We start from the raw sequence: 18,814 nt of genomic DNA on the forward strand, positions 1-18,814 counted from the left end.
CTAACGTAGAACTACATGCTCGTCATGTCAGATGCCCACAGTAGTGTAATAACATCTGTTAAAACGCGTATACAAACCATTTATGCAAGAGGGTTCCAAACTAAAAAACCTAATCTAATGGATTTGTCCGGACATGCAAGTTTTGTGAATAGGCTCACAAAAATTGCCGGTACTAATCTTCCTAGGATTCTAGATATCCTTCTAGGGAAAATTGGCTTTGGAAGTCGATGAAGCATGTCCACATGGCACACAGAGCCATGTGCAAGTGACATCCACGCAATCGAGGAGCGATGAACTGGGACTTAGAGACTTACATACGTATCTTGCCCAGCGTTGTACCGAGTCAGAAGTCTTGAGAAGACGACCGTCAATGCACACTCAAAACAAGGGAAGTGGTCAAGGTCTTAAGTGGGTCGAAGGAGTTCAATAGGGCATGCAATTCAAGGATCCGATTCAGGATCATGAAGAGAACGAAGAGCTCAAAGTCATATGAGAGAGATACGCGCTCGATTTGTGTTGTTCACTGTGCGTACATGCACAGCGCATGTGGTTTACGAAACTAGTTTTCACTTGTGTGCATAGGAAGCAACACTCGGAGACATTGACAAAGAATCTAATGAGAGTTTAGACTGCTTGTTTGAGGGTGATGAAGGACAGAAGAGTAAGAACAAAACAAATTTCCACTTCGACATAGGTTTTCAGGTATGTATGTGCAATTGTGCATCAATTTGCTTAGCATATACCATGATGCGTCACTATTCTGATTTCTCAGTCTTTGAACAGGTAGCCAAAGGCATGGACAATGGTGTGATAGTTCTTATCATAGAGTGTAAACATGTTAGTCATGCCTCTTATCTTTGCTTGCTTTCTCATGCTTTTAATGGTGCAACTCATTTTATTTTCACAATGCATTTTCCGGTTCTTTAGAAAGCAATCAGTTCGTTGTAGGCTGAGTTGGATTTTACATTCCTTGGCAAGCTCATATTCTAAGTGATCTGTAGGGTGGAATTTTATAGTCATTGGTGTGTTGAAATATAAGTACTCACCTGCGTTTGTTACGTTGAAAGAGCGTGATGCTGATTCAGACTCTTTAGTGTTGTTATATCATACTTGGGTTGATATTTTGCATTCTGTAGACTTTTTAATGACTTCCATTGGGGTCTGTCATAAAGTTAGAGAGCTGAATGAGCAGCCAAGGTTTTCTTTGGATGAGGCCATTGTTGTCGGTGAAAGTAGCATATGAGGATTCTTTGAGATTCTTTTTTAGGCAGAGGATTTATGTATGTAGGCGAGCGCAAAACAATTGGACTAGTAAAAGCTTCCACGCCCTGCTTCTGCAACCACACATATTATAAAATTTTCATACGGATGACCTTATCTTCATGTTTGTGAATACTAGATACTCCTACTGTTTGTGGTCTTTGAGATAACATATTAGCAACCACCATTTTTTTCCAGTCCATTTTCTGCTGAGACTAGTTTGTCTGCATCAAAAATTATCTCAAACTCTGATGATTGTTTTCAATGGCAAAGTCTTGCTTTATGGATCATAAAACTGTAGTTTGTTCATCCTTATGGAACACTCGGTTCTCATAGGCTATGACTTGCTTTTGTCGTAGTAAGCCCCAATACTGCTATCATAGGCATCACAATGTATATCAAAGTAAGTCAGAATGATTCAGCATTCATCCCACAGTCAGCTTTTTGTTTAATCTTTAGAATCGGCACTTCTTGTCGAGCCCATTGAAAAGCAGGCATTGCCTTTCAAGTAAGCTGATGAATGGGTGAAGCAATATCTGCACACATATGAATAAAGTGCTGATAGCAGAGCATAAGCCAACATAACTACTGGCATCATATAGATGTCTGAAGGTCGCGGAATCTTTGATCGTTTCCAGCTTTGTAGGGACCATGCAAACACCATTTTTAAAAGTAATGTAACTGGATCTCCTTGCTGGGTCTGCGTTTGGCCATCTGAACAGGGTGATTGAAGGCTGATTTGCATGGAATTGATGTAGGCGATGGCTGATGGCTACTGCAGAAAACACTGTCAATGTGGCAGCAGTGGCATGATATTTGGAGAGGATGGTGTAGATGGTTGTTATTGCTGATGATGGTTGCAAGCCAGGCATTGGGGAAGCTAACGTAGGGGCTGATTGGGGCTGTAGTGGCGATGAAAAAGGATGAGATGGATGCGAGTGAGGGTGATGGTAAGGGAGAGAGAAGGGCAATGGGGGACACCACGAAAACTTGTCCAATACACCATAACGGTAAGGGGGGAAGAGCGATGCTGAAATGGGGTACACATAGTAGGGTGCAAGTAGGGGTACCCGGCTGGAGAAAATCAAGCAAAAAAGGAATCGAGGAAGATGCGTTCAGGAGGTGAAGCTGTGCGGACGAAGCACTGACGACGGTGTGCGATAGCTGATGCGAGGCGTCAGTGAGGCGAGAGGAGGCAACAAACGACGAAGGTACGGGCATGAGGGGTCACGCACATGGGAGCTGAGGGTCGTTTACCTTTTTCCTCATTTAAAGGTTCCACCTTTTTGGCAGCATCGTCGAAATGTTGGATTGGCTACATGAGGTTTCTGTAACGTCATTGGTGGAATCTGTGTGAGTTCAAACCTTGAGTATGACCTTTTGAAGTGTTGATGAGCCCTGGCAGAAGGAAAATGTTAACGAGGCCCAGCATAAGGGGAAGAATCTTCGGAGTAAATAAATATAATATAGAACGAACCAGTATGTACCAGTAGTAGAGCAATGAATGGCATAAAAATATGGGGTAATGAAGGCGTTTGTCCTAGGGTTGATGGTCTAAGATAAAAGCCCCTCTCAGATTGACCAAAAGTAGTGTTTGAAACCATTGAGCTTTATGAATGTCTGAGGACCTACATCAATGTTAGAGGGTTACGTAATGTGCAACTTAATGAACATGGTCGAGCATGCATGTCTTGCAAATAGGTGTATGATGATGCCGAATACTAGAGGGTTATGTATTTTGCAACATGGTGGACATGATCATGCATGTAGTTCTTGCAATTAAGCTTTCGGTGGTGCCAAGTCTAGAGCTAGACTTGTGTGCGGTTGGGCGGTGAATTCGTTTAGTTTTGAAGATTTGCTCTCCCAGAGGGTGGTTTGTGCCAAACTATACGTCAAAGATCTTGATAGACCGATTCTTTTCCTTGTTTTCTTCTTTTTATTCAAACAAGAAGCTTCTATTAGTTAATCAAAAACTTGCCCAACAGGTTGCAACAACTTCTGTGTATAGAGAAATACAATAGAAAATCCGATGTAACTTAGGAAGTACAAGGACTCTCTTATAAAATGAGAGGATGAAAAAGCTATAGAGGTTGTTTATACAACCAACGAAGGCCATGCTACAGAGTGAAGAAACGTCGTGGCTGCCATGTATCAATGAACATCTAGCTTCTTTGCTTCCCTGGTAGACGACCTCAATGCGATCCTAGTGACCTTGTAGAGTGTGAATTGGTTCTTGCCAAAAGGCTCTTAAAGTCTTCACACATGTCTCTAGATGCCCCTCAATACCTTTGAAAATTGAAGCATTGAGCTTGCTAAATGAACCAAATGGTGAGGCTGTTGATCAGCTCCACATTGCTCGTGCTACTATCCTTAGTTAGGAAAAGGAATCTAGTTTGGCACCTTTGTGAGCCTCTTAGAGGACGTGCATGGAAAGACAGGTCATTAGTTGGTGTCACAAACTGATGATGTGGCATGACCTTGCGGATAGAGACTGAATGGACTGTTGACGTGGACAGCGTACGGACCTGTTGACGTGAAGAGCGTACGGACCTACTGACGTGGCACTGTACGGACGTTTGCTTTTGCGCCGACATGCTGACGTGGCAGCTGTACGAAAATTTCGCAAATTGTGCTGCTGCTTTTTGCTGGCAGATTTTGAGATTGATGATTTTGGGACTCAATTGCCTTTGAGTTTAGCGCTTTTGGGGCTCTGTTTTTAGCATCCCTTGTAATGTTTATAAGTGACTCAAGGGTCTAACTTCTCAGAGCATTTGGACGCAGAGTCTGAGAGCGAGCACTCGCAGGAGTTGTACTTTGCTCAAAGGTTAATATAAAAAGAAAAACCGAAAGGGGCACGAGTCTTTGGGGCCAATCTCTCTTGGCACGGAACTACGTCGGGCCATGTCGACTCTTGAAACTGTGAAGTATATTGAAGTGATGTCACGTGCACATCTAGCCCTATGTGCATGTGGACAAGCTACTTCAGGTTTAGGGTTAAGGTCAGCTTAGGAAGTGTTTTGGCACCTTTGTGAGCCTGTGCGTAGGCCGTGCATGTCCAGGCACTTAAGAGTAGTTGCATATCCTCTTGTTGCACACAACATGATCATCAGCATGACATTCAATACCCATCATGAGCATTTTACAATGCACAAAATCCATTGTTTCTATATATCCATTTTTCACTTATTATTTAATAAGTGACTTTGTTGAGAAACTGGGTAGGGCAATTTGCTAAGTGTCTATAAATAAAACCTAGTGCTAGCACTTTCTAACAGAAGAGGCAGCAGAAGTTTCAGTAACTTGCAATACACCTTCTCAGCAAGACTGGTAGTAGACCTAGCGTTTTTAGCCAAGAGAAGCAGAACATTCTAGCGTTTCCATCAACAGATCAAGCCTAGCGTTTTGCTACAGATTCAGCCTCGCGTTTTTCAGTTTGCAGACTCAGCCTAGCGTTTGCAGATTCCGGCGTCGGGTCAGCCCAAGCACATCAGCGTTTCTAGTTCTCAGTACTTAGACACAACAGATCCAGCCCCTAGCCTCGCAGATCTCACCTACCCGCAGCAGATCTTCACCGTACCGTGAGATCAGCCAGCATTTTCAGATTCAGCCCGCTGTCCACAGATGTCAGCATCTTCATTTTCAGTGCATCGTCGTCCCGCCGTCGCCATCGCCGTCCTCGCCGGCACAGTGTCAAAATTCAACAGAAAGTCAGCATTTTGCAGATTTCATCCCTAGCGTTTTCAAATTTTAGCCCGTCCTCGTCATCTTCATCATTGTCGTCGACAAGTACATTGCATCTAGACCATTGTACAAGATTTGTGCAATCAATAGCATAGACCTCTCTCGCCATAGAGAGGGGGGCCCTTGAAGGAGGGTTTGAGAACCGTCTGGTGTCATATTTCTCTCTCTCTCTCTCTCTCTCTCTCTCACACACACACACACACACACACACAGTCTCAACACCTTCATTCACAGTAGCATTCACTTTGTTTGTGATCATTTTACTTTCTCACTAAAGGAACGGAAGTCTCTCCCTCCTGTAAGTAAAAGGAACCCTTGAGCAGGAATCTCTTTTTGTGTCGCGACAGAATCTAGACTTGGGGTGTCCAAGTTTGGTATAGTCGTATCAGAGCAGGGCTGATTTCTCTTCTATAGGGAAATTTGATCCTTCTTCTCGCGGCACCTATGGATTTTGAAAAGAATCAGTTGACCTCTTCTCCCATCGCTGAGGTGGGAGGAGGCAATACGGAAAATTCAACGACTTAGCAGAGACTGAGTACGGGCCATCCTGGCTCACACAGTATGAACTCAGGAAGATGCAACGTCGACAGCAGGTTGATGAGTGCACAAAGTAGATGCTTTAGTTTTCTAAGGATCCCCTTAATGCAAAATTTTTGACCCAACAGTCAATGGCTGAAGTGCATACCCAGTGGCTCGATGGCAGAAAGCCATCGAGCCACCAATCAAACCGGCAATCAAGAAGCCTCCTATTCCGAGGATGTTGATTGCAGAAGAACTCCATGATGTGGTCCAAACTCAAATTAGTCAGCTTCTGGACACGAAGAAGCCATCGAAGAAGCAATTGAAGAAGAGAAAGAAGGGGTCTGATTACCCCGGTTATCAAAGAAGCAATTGAAGAAGAGCAAGAAGGGTACTGACTACCCCGGTTAGCTGGGCCGTCAATCTTCTTTTGCATTTGCACGAAAACAGAAGAAGCGTGTGCATTTTGAAGGACTACCCAGTTCTTCTTCCTCTGCTTTCGACAGTCCTTCTAGCTTTCCTCTTCCGACTCGAGTGAGTAGGATAGAAAGTGCCAGAAGCGAAGCAAGAAGCAAAGCTTTGGAAAGAACAAGAAAAAGGTAAAGAAGATCAGATTCTTACCGGATTCTGATAGTTCTACGGAGGAGTCATTCTCTGATAGTTCGGACTCCGACGGCCACATGTTTTATGCAAAGAAGAAACACTTTGACAAAGTCAACCAGTATGATTTCCTCGAAGATAAGAGCAAGAAGACAGAGGAATTTAAAGAGAGTGGACAATCAATAAAATTTGAATCCTTATCTGGATTTCGAGATGCTCCAAAGGCTTTGGCTTTCATTCAGCAGTTTGACATAGCCTTCTCCGGAGGTCATTACTTAGAGCACTCCAAGATCAGGAGGGCGCAATCGTTTTTAAAGGGAAATGCTCGAACTTGGTGGTGCACTCTTCTTCCGAGGAAAGAAGCTCCGACCAAGTGGTCGAAGTTCAAATGGCTCTTTATTTCTTCTTGGTTGACCCAAGAGACGAACGAGATGTGAGAACCGCTTGGAACCATCTTTGGATGACCATCGGATGACCAAGGGTGACACTTTGGATGCATATTGTGAGAGGTTTTGGGATTCTTTTCTTCGGATCTCTTCGTTTAAGGTCACTTTAGAAAAACAAACTGAGCGGTTTTGCTGCGCATTCCCTCCAGGGATCCAAGATTACTGCTTTGAACAAAAGTCCGAGTCTATTGTAACAGACTTGGACACTTTTAGTCGAGATTCTACCGCGATACCACAAGAATTCACTTCAAAACAGTTCACAGTTCACAATTGATTCAACACTGGCCCGGCGGAGTTCCGTGCCTAGAGATATTGGCCCAAAGACTGGCGCCTCTTTCGGTATTTCTTTTTGTATTAATCTGCAATTCAAAGTACAAGGGAGTGGTCGGGACTCTCTCAGATTTTGCGTCTAGATGCTCTGAGAAGTGAGAGCCCAAGCCACTATTAAATAGGTTTACAAGGGATGCTAAAAGCAGAGCCCAAAAGCTTCAAAATCAAAAGCTGTCCCAAAATAAAGCACTTTCAATTTTTCCTCTCAGGGAAATAAAGCAAGGCTTAAAATTAAAAGCTCTCTTTGTCTCTTGCGTAGCTACTGCGTAGCCAAAAAGCAGCCCAAAATCTACTGATGCCGTCCGTACACTGTTGCCACATGTCAGCAGCCCCGCAAAATGCGGGTGTCTGTACAACAAGCCACGTCAGCATTTTTGCACTGTACAAGGCATTTCCGGGAGTAGCCAACGAGTGTGTGTGAGTATTGGGCAGCCATGTCACTGAGTTGTGACATGCCTCCCTTTTGAAAGCATTGTAATCGCCCTCGATTATGCCTGCAAAACCAGACAGAAGCGATAAACTGTCTTAGCAGACATTGACTGTTGTATTGATGCACTAGGAACACATCTAGCACATGTACCAATCGACAATCACATCACACGACATCACTCGACATCACTTGACATCACAGGACATCACATGACAAATCACATTGAACATTCAGTCGGATCTCAGACCTCAGACCATGATTTATCGGCAATGCAATTAGGAATCGCATCTAGATCCACTGAGGACATACAATCATTTCGTCTATTAGTTCCTGCACTTAAACAAGTCAAGAACAATTCAGTATTATATTAGTGGGAATTCCAGTTCATAAAGTCATTACAACAGCATACTGTCAGCTCTCAATATCCCTGAAGCTCAAAGAGACATTAGTGACTCTAGTATCAAAAATCGAGGCATCTGTTGACAAAGGAGCAGAGTAACTCCCCTCTTGTGCATACCCACTGCACTAGATTTCCGGCCAAGCTGAATTCGGGAATAGACTATGCTAAACCAAAAGCTTCAAGGTAAAGTTTCACAATCTGAGGAGTATCTGCTAGGTCCTCCTCCTCCATCCACTTCGCATCCAATGCAGGATAGTTTTTGAATTTAACCAAGAACCGCCTACTCACTTTACCCTTAATCTTTCTGTCCTTATGTGCCAATATCTGTTCTGGAACAAGGATCTCCTCGTTTTCTTTCACTTCGGGTTGCTCATCAGGCTCCCCATCATCGGGCACATCGCCTTTAAAAGGTTTCAAGAGACTCACATGAAAAGCATTGTGAATTCTCCAAGTGTCGGGCAGCTTTTATCATTTATCTTTTCGGAGATCTGGAAAGGTCTGTAGTATCGTATACTAAGCTTTGGAAAAAGCCTCTCTTTTCCCTTTTTCTTTCTCAGGCATGCCTTCTCAAAACGTAAGGACCCAATCGTTTTCCTTCAATTTCAAATCGCGACGATGGCGATCTGTTGCCTTTTTCAGTCTCTCTTGACATTTCTGCAAAGCCTCGCGGACCTTGGCAAAAGCCGTGTCCAAGTCTCGCGTGTACTCATTGGCTTCAAAAATTTTATGTTTCGTGCTTAGGAGGGGTGGAACCTTCGTAGCACCTTCAATAATCTCAAATGGCCCCTCCCCGTCGAAGAGTGTATCGTGTTGTAGGCAAATTCCACCAAAAAATACTTTTTCCATTGAGTCTTCTGATCCGAGATGTAAGACTTCAATAAATCTAAAACCACTGAATTGGCAATCTAAGATTGCTCTTCAGTCTGCGGGTCGAAAGATGACGAGAACTGCAACCACGTGCCATTGTTCTCCCAAATTGCCTTCCAAAACAAACTTGTGAATCTGGGGTCCTTGTCAGAGACAATCGTCTCGGGCATGCCATGTAATCTGAAGATTTGGGCCAAAAACGGTCTCGCTAAATGATCAGGCTTGATTGTTTTCTTCACTGGAATGAAATGAGCTTGCTTGCTAAATCTGTCAATAACAATCCAGATACCATCGTGACCACTCTGTGTTCTCGGGAGAACAAAAATGAAATCCATTGCAATACTTTCCCAGGGGCGGGTGGTATGGGCAAAGGCTGTAACAATCCCTGTGCTTTATGCCTGTCAAACTCGAAGCTTTTGGCATACCAAGCAACTGCGCATAAACTCGTCCACATTCTTCTTGAGTCTCGGCCAACAGAAGTATCTCTCTACCCCTTTCAAGGTGGTAGCAATGCCGCGGTGACTCGTAAAAGGTGGACAGTGGCATTCGGTCATAACCTTTTCCCTCAACGGTTGTGTAACGCACAACATGGTTTTCCTCATCAAGTAGCCATCTCGAATGGAGTATCCCGCTACTATCTCCCCATCCCGTATCCGTGTGAAAATGTCTGCAAAATCTGTATTCGTGGCATACTGATTGACCATATCCTCGAAGCTCCCATGATGTATTGTGGAAATAGCGAGAACCAACGGCTTCCGAGACAAAGCATCTGCCACCAAATTCTTCTGTCCCTGAACATGAACAATCTGGAAGTGAAACTGTGACAAGATGTTCGCACACTGCATCTGCTTTTCCGATAGCTGCTTCTGTGACAAGTAGTGTAAACTCTGATGGTCTGTGAAGACAGTAAATCCGCTCCGAGTAGGCAATGTCGCTACTGAGTAAGAGCATGGATAACTGTCAAAAGCTCTTTCTCATAAATCTGTGTTGTCAATTCCGGCCTTGAGAACAATCGGCTCTCGTAGGCAATGACATGGCCTTCTTGCATTAAGACCGCACCCAGACTACGACCACAAGCATCACAATATACTTCAAATGAGTTATGCAAGTCCGGCAAAGTCAAAACTGGTCCTGTAGTCAATTTCTCTTTCAATGTCTGAAAGGCAGTCACCTCTGTGGGTCCCCACGAGAAAGGGACTCCTTTCTGTGTCAAAATATGCAAAGGGGAAGTAACCTCTGCAAACTTTCTAACGAACCGCTTGTAGTACGAACACAAGCCCAAGAAGCTTCTAACTTCATGGACATTCTTCAAATTGGGCCAATTACGGATAGTCTCTATCTTGATCGGGTCCATCTGCACTCCTGCTCTGCTGAGACAATGTGTCCCAAAAAGTGTATCTCTGGAAGGAAAAATTCACTTTTCTTTGCGTCAATCACCAACTTGTGATCTCGTAATGCCTGAAAGACCTGAAGCAGATGTTCTCTATGTTGTGCCTCATCCTTGGAGAAAACAATGATGTCGTCAAAGAAGGTGCCAACAAATAGTCTATACTCTCGAAAAATCTTGTCCATCATCTGGTTAAATGTCGCAGGAGCATTGGTTAGGCCAAAAGACATCACCAAAAACTTAAATAACCCAAAAGTCGTCCGAAAAACTGTCTTGTAGACATCTCCCGGCGCAATTCGGATATGATATCCATTTTTCAAGTAGATCCTGCTAAAGCACGAGGATCCCTGTAGTCGGTCAAGTATATCATCAATCCTAGGAATCAGAAATCTGTTCTTGATGGTGATTTTGTTAAGAGCTCTATAATCGATGCACATTCTCCAAGATCCGTCTTTCTTCAAAACCAACAATACAGGAGAGCAGTACAGTGAAGTACTAGGCTGGACAAGACCCTTTTCCAAGAGGTCTTTCACTTGGTTCATAATTTCTTCGTTTTGGGCTCGGCTCACACGATAAGGTGGCTAGTTCGGTTGTGTGCTTCCAGGTATCAGATCAATGGTATGACCCTCAGGACGAGCGGGTGGTAACGCGCTTGGCAGGCCCTCATAAAAGCAATCGGTATGAGTGTGGAGAAAATCTTGGCGTTCTTTATCACCTTTAGACATATTTGTCCTATTCTCATCATTCATCTCTCTCAAGAAGATCGAGTAAACAAACAGACTGGATTTCATTAATTTTGAAATGGCCGAAGCTGATACAATAGGGACAGACTCGTCCTTAAGTTTTACATCAAGTACAATGGGTCTGCCCTTCTCTGTAGTCAAAGTCGCTTCCGGTTCTGCCCTTCTCTGTAATCAAAGTCTCTTTTCTTGCCCGATAGTCGACCACGGCGTTGTTCTTATGGTACCAGGGAATTCCCAAGAGGACATCACAACCTTCCAAAGGCATTATGTAGAAGCCCTCATGCCCCAAATACCCCTAACAATGCAATCGAAGTTTGCCAATGACAGGTGTAGTGGCTACATCCATGCCGGGTACCTCTAGAACTGCCTCTGCTAGTGGTCCCATCCGATCGGGTGTGATCTCGAGCCGCACCGCCAATTCAGGTGAAATGAAGTTGGCCTTGGCTCCTCCATCAAAAAAGATCAGGGCTTCTTGGTCTTTCACTTTGCCCCATGCTCGACAAAGTTCTGTACTCTCGTCCATCATGCTTGGGTCAGTACCCACGCAATCTGGAACCAGTCCTGTTTTTATCTTGCCTTTTCGTCCACGTTCCTCAGCTGCTTTCGAACCTTCAGGCCTGTCTTCATCCTTGTCGTTCTGTTCTTTCGGTGCCTTTTTAGGACACCTCGCGGAGATATGCCCAGTTTCCCCGCATCCAAAACACTTCCCCTCTTTGATGTAGAGAGCTCTCTCTTGAGGAGTGAGTTTGGGTCGTGCATCCTTTTCTTTCTATTCTGGGTTGCTCTTCCTCTTTCTACTTCCATTTTTCGAAGTCTGTTCGGTCCTTTGCGTCATGATTTCATCCGTGGGGCAAGTCAAAACTGCCCGAGTGAATGGCAAAACCCCGTTTCGCACGACTCATCAATTCGTGAATGGAATCTGACTTTTGCTCTAAGCAGTGATCTCGGATCTCTGTAGGAAGACCCAAGGTAAACCGCTCAATCTGTTCTTTGAACGATATCTTCTTAAATGAAGAGGCGGGTAGAAAAGAGCTCCAAAATCTCTCGCAATATGCGTCCAATATATCCTTCTTGGTCATCCGAAGATGGTTCCAAGCAGTTCGTATGTCGCGTTCATACTCTCGAGTCAGTCAAGAAGAAATAAAAAGCCTTTTGAATTTCAGCCATTTAATTGGCGCCGTCTTGTTTAATAGAAGCGTGGACCACCAAGTTCGAGCATTTTCCTTGAAGTAAGAGGTAGCCCTCCGAATCTTGGAGTGCTTTGAGTAACGCCCTCCAGAGAAAGCTATGTCAAACTGTTGTATGAAAGACAAAGTCTTCGAAGCATCCCTATAACCAGAAATCGTGTCAAATTTAATTGACTGTCCACCTTCCTTAAACTCTCAAACTTTCTTGCTTTTATCTTCCAAAAAGTCATACTGGGCTTTATAAAAATTTCTTCTTCTTTGCATAAAAGCTGTTGTCGTCGGTCTGAACTATCCGAAGACGAATCCTTTGTAGAACTGTCAACAACTGGGCGAGATTTAGGCTTCTCTCCAACGCTTTGCTTTTTGCTTCGCTTTTTTCCTTTTTTGTCTTCTTCGCTCGAGTCAGAAGAGCTAGAAGAATTGTCAGAAGAAGAAGAACTGGGTACTCCTTCAAATCGAATATGCTTTTGCTTTCTTGTCGATGCAAATGTAGACTGGGGACCCAAAATAACCCGGGAAGTCAGTTCCTTTCTTCTTCTTTTTGTCGTGCTTTTTTGCTTTGTTTCGCGCGTCAAAAAGCTGAGCAATTCCTGCATCAACCACCTCTTCTAATTCTTGCTCTGTATACATCCTTGGGGTAGGAGGTTTCTTCAGTGCCAGTTTGAGAGGTGGTTCTGTGGTTTACCGCTACTGTGCATGCACCTCGTCGAAGGAGGTCTGGCTCATAAATTTTACAATTTCGGGTCCTTCACAAAATTGAGTATCATCTTGTTGCATCGCCGATTGATCGTCGACGTTCCATCATCTCTTCGAGCTCCGTCTGAGTAGGCCGAGGCGAGCTGTACTCCTCGTGTGAATCTTCGTCGTGATCTCTTCCCGCATCTCCGGATGCAGAGGAAGTCGACTGATCTCTGCTTGAAGCCATAGGTACCTTGTAAAAAGGATCGGATTTCCCGTAGAAGAGAAATCGGCCGTGCTCTGATGTCACTGTAACACACTTGGACACTCCAAGTCGAGATTCTACCGCGACACCACAAGAATTCACTTCAAAACAGTTCACAGTTCACAATTGATTCAACACTGGCCCGGCGGAGTTCCGTGCCTAGAGATATTGGGTCCAAAGACTGGCGCCCCTTTCGGTATTTCTTGTCAGGACTCACTCTCAGACTCTGCGTCCAGATGCTCTGAGAAGTGAGAGCCCAAGCCACTATTAAATAAGTTTACAAGGGATGCTAAAAGCAGCGCCCAAAAGCTTTAAAATCAAAAGCTGTCCCAAAATAAAGCACTTTCAATTTTTCCTCTCACAAGCCCTCTTAGGGAAATAAAGCAAGGCTTAAAATTAAAAGCTCTCTCTCTCTCTCTCTCTCTCTCTCTCTCTCTCTCTCTCTCTGTGTGTCTCCCCTCGCCCGCTGCTTGCCCCGCTGCCTGCTCGCGTGCGGACTGCCGCTCCCTGCCTGCTCACGCAGCGCAGTGCCTGCCTGTTTGCTCGCGCAGAATAGCTGCTGCACCTGCATCAACATTGCCGCCCCCATCCCTCCCTGTTGCTGCCGCCCTTACACACACACACACACACACACACACACACACACATTGCTCGTTACTTTTTCACAACACACTACCTCGCATCCGTCTGTTGCACACACACATACACAAATTTCACATTGCACTTTCACATCACATCACTATATTTCAACATGACTCTCCTCAACACTTGAGTCACGCAAGGCAAACGAACAAATCGAGAAAGCTCCGAGATGGAAAAAGGGGGAGTAACCAAGGAGGAATTAACCAAGATGGACGACAAGCTCAATGCCACAATCAAGGAGAACAAGAAGATGGCGGACTCCGCCATCAACACTATCATCAACCGTCTCTCCAAGCTCGAGAAGGAAGTGGAAGCCTTGAATAAGGAGAAAGAGGAGTGGGTCAAAGAAAAAGAGATTAAAGACGAGGAGACAAGGAAGGAGCTCGCGATGTGGAAGGAGGCCCAAGAAGGATGGAAAAAGGAGAAGAAGGAGATGCAAGAACAAATGGCCATCCTCAATGCCTCAATCCCATCCCTCACCCCCGAGGAAGGCAAAATAAACAATGAAACCAAAATGGCCATCAAGGAAGAACTCACCAAAGCTCTCATCGAAAGCTTGGAAGACAAGCTCGAGGCCTCAAAGGAAGGGTGGGTGGAAGTGGTCAAGAACCTTAAAAAAGAAGCAAAAGAGGATGCTCACAAAGAAGAGGCCCTCCTTGTACACACCACACTTGAAGAGGAGAAGATGAGGCATGCCCGCCGCCTAAATATACGAGTCACTGGCATGGAAGAAGGGAAAGGCTCCACTCCCGAGAAAGATGGCAAAACCCTATGTACCAAACTTGGGTACAAGATAGAAGACCCAACCCCCTTCACCAAAGCTTGGAGAGCCGGTAAAGACCCAACCAAAAAGAGGCCCCTCATCCTCCAATTTCCATCGGAAGAAGCCCGTACCCTCTTCATCCGCAAGAGGGTCATTCTACGAGGCCTCACAGGGGCCCCTTTTACCTTGTTGATGACCTCACAAAGATGCAAGTAGAACACAGGAGAGCATGCATGCCTCGAGTACAACAAGCATGCAAAGAGGGGAAACGGGCCTCCTACCTTGACGGTTGAGTCATCATTGATGGCAAGGCCGTAGCATAGGGACTCACGGCCTATGGGACACTATACGAGGAGATACACATGGCAGTTTGGAATTGCAATGGCTCTCTATGGACACATCCAGGGAGACTAGAGGAGGTGATGCATGACCGAGACATTGTTCTACTCACAGAGACATGCGAGTCCCGAGAGAGGCCTACCTCGAGTACATGATTACCAATGGGAGTTTCTACAGAGGAAGTGCACACGACACAACACTTCTAGAGGATCTGGCGGGGTACCAATCCTCTATCGCCGCTCACTTCGCAGCAGGATACAGATAGTAGCCCGCGACCCAGAGGCACGCTACATGTGGATACGGATTGAGCTATCGGAGGAGCACACTCTATACATTGCCATTTGCTACTTCGTGCCTAGCGGTTCTAGATTTGCACATAGAGGAGGAGCAGGGGTAGAGGAGACCCATACACATGTAGGAGAGGAGGAAGATGATACACAATCACCATATACGTGTCTCAGGGAGGGGATCATGGAGTAGTCCAGACTAGGGGAAGTCTTCCTTATGGGGGATTTCAACGCCAGGACACAAAGTAGACAGTGTGACATCTACGACTTCGATGACCCATAACTACTCTCCACCTTGGAGAACACAGAGGCAGAGAGGACCTCCGGAGATACCACCACGCCCACACCATATGGGAGACACATACTCCGCTTGGGATCACAACACCGTCTCGTTATCTATAACTGGATGGTGCAATGGCCATCATCTGGAGGCTTGACTTTTATACCACCATCGGTATCTGGTGGAGGTAGTACAATGGATTACATCATCGGCCTCAGAAAGGCAGCTCACTTGCTCACATCCTTCACCATCCCACCACTACCTATCGGGGCTGACCACGCATACCTTGCTCTCTCTTTCACTGGCTCACCCATTTCACACACACCACCCACACCCACGCCACACACTACCATACATTTCACACATGAGCTTGCCAGTCTTTTCATCACATGTGTATGAGGGGATCTATGCTCTCGATCCAGATACACCACTCTCTACACTCACTAGCCAGCTCTCTTTAGTTCTTCACACTTCAACCCTCAGTTGCTTCCCACACACCATTCACAGTGGCCGACCCCCACCCTCTGGGACGATGCCCCAGAACAGATGGTATGACAAGGAGTGCAGAGACCTCTACAGACAGCTGCGGGCTCAACGAGCCTTGGAGGAGATCCCAAAGAGCGAGGTCAGGAGACAGATAAAGGCCATTACACGTCGTAAAAGGTGGGCCTTTGAGGAGCAGTAGGAGCTTGAGCTATACCACCTTCTCATGAGTACAGACTGAGCCACAGCATGGAGGATTCTCAGAGAGCCACGTCCTACTACCCCACTAGAGGACCCCCAGACTTGGCATGACTATGCCGAACGCCTATACCAGATACCTGAGCAGCCACTAATCCCAGAGCCATCCGACCCTCGACCTAACACTTCGACTTTCTTTACATCTACTATGGTGGAGAGGGCCATTCGGCGCCTACAACACGGCCGCTCAGCAGATCATACCGGCCTACAGAGCGAGCACCTCATCTATGCGGCAAACACTCTCTCCCCCCTGATAGCACGTCTCTTCAACCGTGCATTGGTTGAGGGACTACCAGAGGAGTGGACCATGCACACCATTGTGCCTATCGACAAATCTGGCGACACCGTGGATCCAGGGAACTATAGGACTTTCATGATTGGCCACACACTGGCCAAACTATACGGGGCAGTTCTTGAAGCAAAGCTTAGCACACATGCAGAGGCATCAGGGATACGAGCACCAGGTAAGGCAGGTTTTAGACGCACTTTCTCGACTATTGATCACATTTTCGTGCTTCACTGTCTGATAGATGGAGCGAAGGCACGGAAGAGGAGACTCTACTGTTGCTTTCTTGACTTCCGCAAGGTATTTGACACCATCCCGAAAGATAGACTCTTTCAGCGCCTTTAGGAGCTATAGATACCCTTTGACATGATATGGGCCATTCATTCTTTATATGCACAGGTCACAGGTAGAGTGCGATGCCTTGGTGGACTATCAGATCCCATTCCTAGCACCATCGGTGTGAAGCAAGGATGCCCTCTCTCCCCGACTCTATTTGGTCTCTACATCGACGAGATTTCATATTACATCCTATGAGTAGGCGGCGCGGGCTCAGACTTGGCAGGTATACCACTCCACATTATGCTCTATGCTGATGATACCATCCTTGTTTCTGAGACACAGGAGGGATTACAGAGCCACTTACGAGCCTTAGATGATTTCTGCACACACAGAGGGTTCACAATGAACCTTGGCAAGACCAAGGTCATGATCTTCCATACCTCCAGGGTAGTTCGTAGTAGAGCAGTACTTATAGCAGCAAGCGGACAGGTCGAGGTGGTTGACTCATATGTTTACTTGGGGGTGACTTTTACTAGCACCATTGACAGATTTTCCATGGCCCAGGCAGCCGAGACCGGATTACACGGGGATATGGAGCACTGGCCACCCTAAACCACAGATGCCATCAGCCCCACTTCCAGGAGCCCCGCACCAAAGGGTGGCTCTGTGACACTCTAGTCACACCTGCCATGATGTATGCCGCGGCAGTATGGGCACCAAGACTCTCAGCACCTCTATGGACACAGATAGAGCGTCCACATATCATTATGATCTCTCGTTTGCTCCATAGCAAACCCTCAGTACCACATGACATCATTAGAGCAGAGCTAGCCACACCACCGATGCTAGTAGAGGCCCTTTTTCAGACGATCTGTTTCATTCAGCGCATGCGAGAGCTCCCACCAGACAGACTCAGGCATCGATACAGCTGCATTGGGAAGGTGACACGAGAGCATGGTACTCACAGGTCACAGAGTGGTTTACATCCCATGGTTTGGACATCACATACCTGCCTCCTTTTCAATATGATCCTGACTCTCCCCATACACGCCTCTCACACACTGAGAGGAATCGTGTTCTCAGACAGGACCTCTGGCAGCTCTACATTAGGGAGACATGGATCACACACAGAGAGCCTCTCCCCACGAAGAGGCAGTATTACAGAGATCACTTCCTGACTATCCTAGTAGATGGGTTCATCCGGAGATCGAGATACATGGATATCTACATGCCACATAGAGCAGGGGTCGCCATCGGACAACTCATAGTGGCGTCACACCATTTAGAGATTGGAGGCAAGACGAGCTACACATGTCCCCAGAGCATAGAGGATATACAGACTTTGCACAACGGAGATTGAGAGCGAGGAGCACTATGTTTGCAAATGTAGAGCACATGAGGAGATCAGAGGTAGATACCCGACCTTGTTCGCAGATCAGACCACTCTACATCAAATTTTTGAGTCCAGAGACCAGCAACAGTTCGGCCGCTTTCTCCTCGAGATACAGCACCATCGGGACTCCCTCTTCCAGGTAGCATCAACTGGGAGAGATGAGCGCCAGACACAGCTCACAGACTTTTTTCAGAGGACCATAGCAGAGCCATCACCTCTGACCATCCAGAGAGGAGTGGCTCTACAGCAGGCTGAGGAGGTCCGAGCTCGCAGACGCCCACGTATCCATGGACGCTGGGTGCCTCGCCTACACCAGAGCGAGATCCAAGAGATCTAGGAGCACTACTATAGATCTTTGGAGGAGAGATGCCTCCGGGCTTTTGCAGATCCAACAATCATCTTGCGAGGACTACTCATACCCTACCCGCCCATGCATCCTGTACTACACCCGGGACTATGGTACTGGATGGAGCTAGAGATAGGATAGCATTTCATCTTATGATTGTACATTCTACCCCAGCATATAGAATTACATCTTTTCCCCAGTTTTGGAGCTCCATCCTCACCCTTGTATCACTTTCCTCCCTCAGTCATCATACAGGATAGTCACTTTTACTTTTGTACCTTTTATCCTTTACGGATACACAGAGGACACCCACCTCATGTACTTTGATTTGTCTCATAGTCCGACTTCGGCCTTTTATAGACGTTAAAATCTCTCTCTCTCTCTCTCTCTCTCTCTCTCTCTCTCTCTCTCTCTCTCTCTCTCTCTCTCTCTCTCTCTCTCTCTCTCTCTCTCTCTCTCTCTCTCTCTCTCTCTCTCTCTCTCTCTCTCTCGCGTAGCTACTGCGTAGCCAAAAAGGAACCCAAAATTTGTCGCTGCCGTCCGTACACTGCTGCCATGTGTCAGCAGCCCCGCAAACGTGGGCGTCCGTATAGCAAGCCACGTCA

The 18,814-nt window shown here is 46.1% G+C and overlaps 1 protein-coding gene across 3 annotated transcripts in view; it reads left to right on the forward strand.

Moving 5' to 3' along the window:
- Positions 1-237: 237 nt before the first annotated feature.
- Positions 238-18,814, forward strand: part of LOC147440674 (uncharacterized) — a 34,207-nt gene continuing 15,630 nt past the window's right edge. Inside the window, exons 1-2 of one of the 3 annotated variants that reach the window (XM_086482522.1) lie at positions 238-702; positions 784-18,568. In XM_086482522.1, coding sequence (XP_086338648.1) covers positions 13,665-14,474 — 810 coding nt within the window. In that variant the 5' untranslated portion in view covers positions 238-702; positions 784-13,664 and the 3' untranslated portion in view covers positions 14,475-18,568. Of the gene's footprint in view, positions 703-783; positions 18,569-18,814 lie in introns of those variants that run through there. The other 2 variants (XR_015184277.1, XR_015184278.1) reach the window with 2 other exon arrangements.

This window comes from Adiantum capillus-veneris, chromosome 15 (assembly GCF_014529385.1).
Source record: "Adiantum capillus-veneris isolate H3 chromosome 15, ASM1452938v2, whole genome shotgun sequence".
NCBI lineage: Eukaryota > Viridiplantae > Streptophyta > Polypodiopsida > Polypodiales > Pteridaceae > Adiantum > Adiantum capillus-veneris.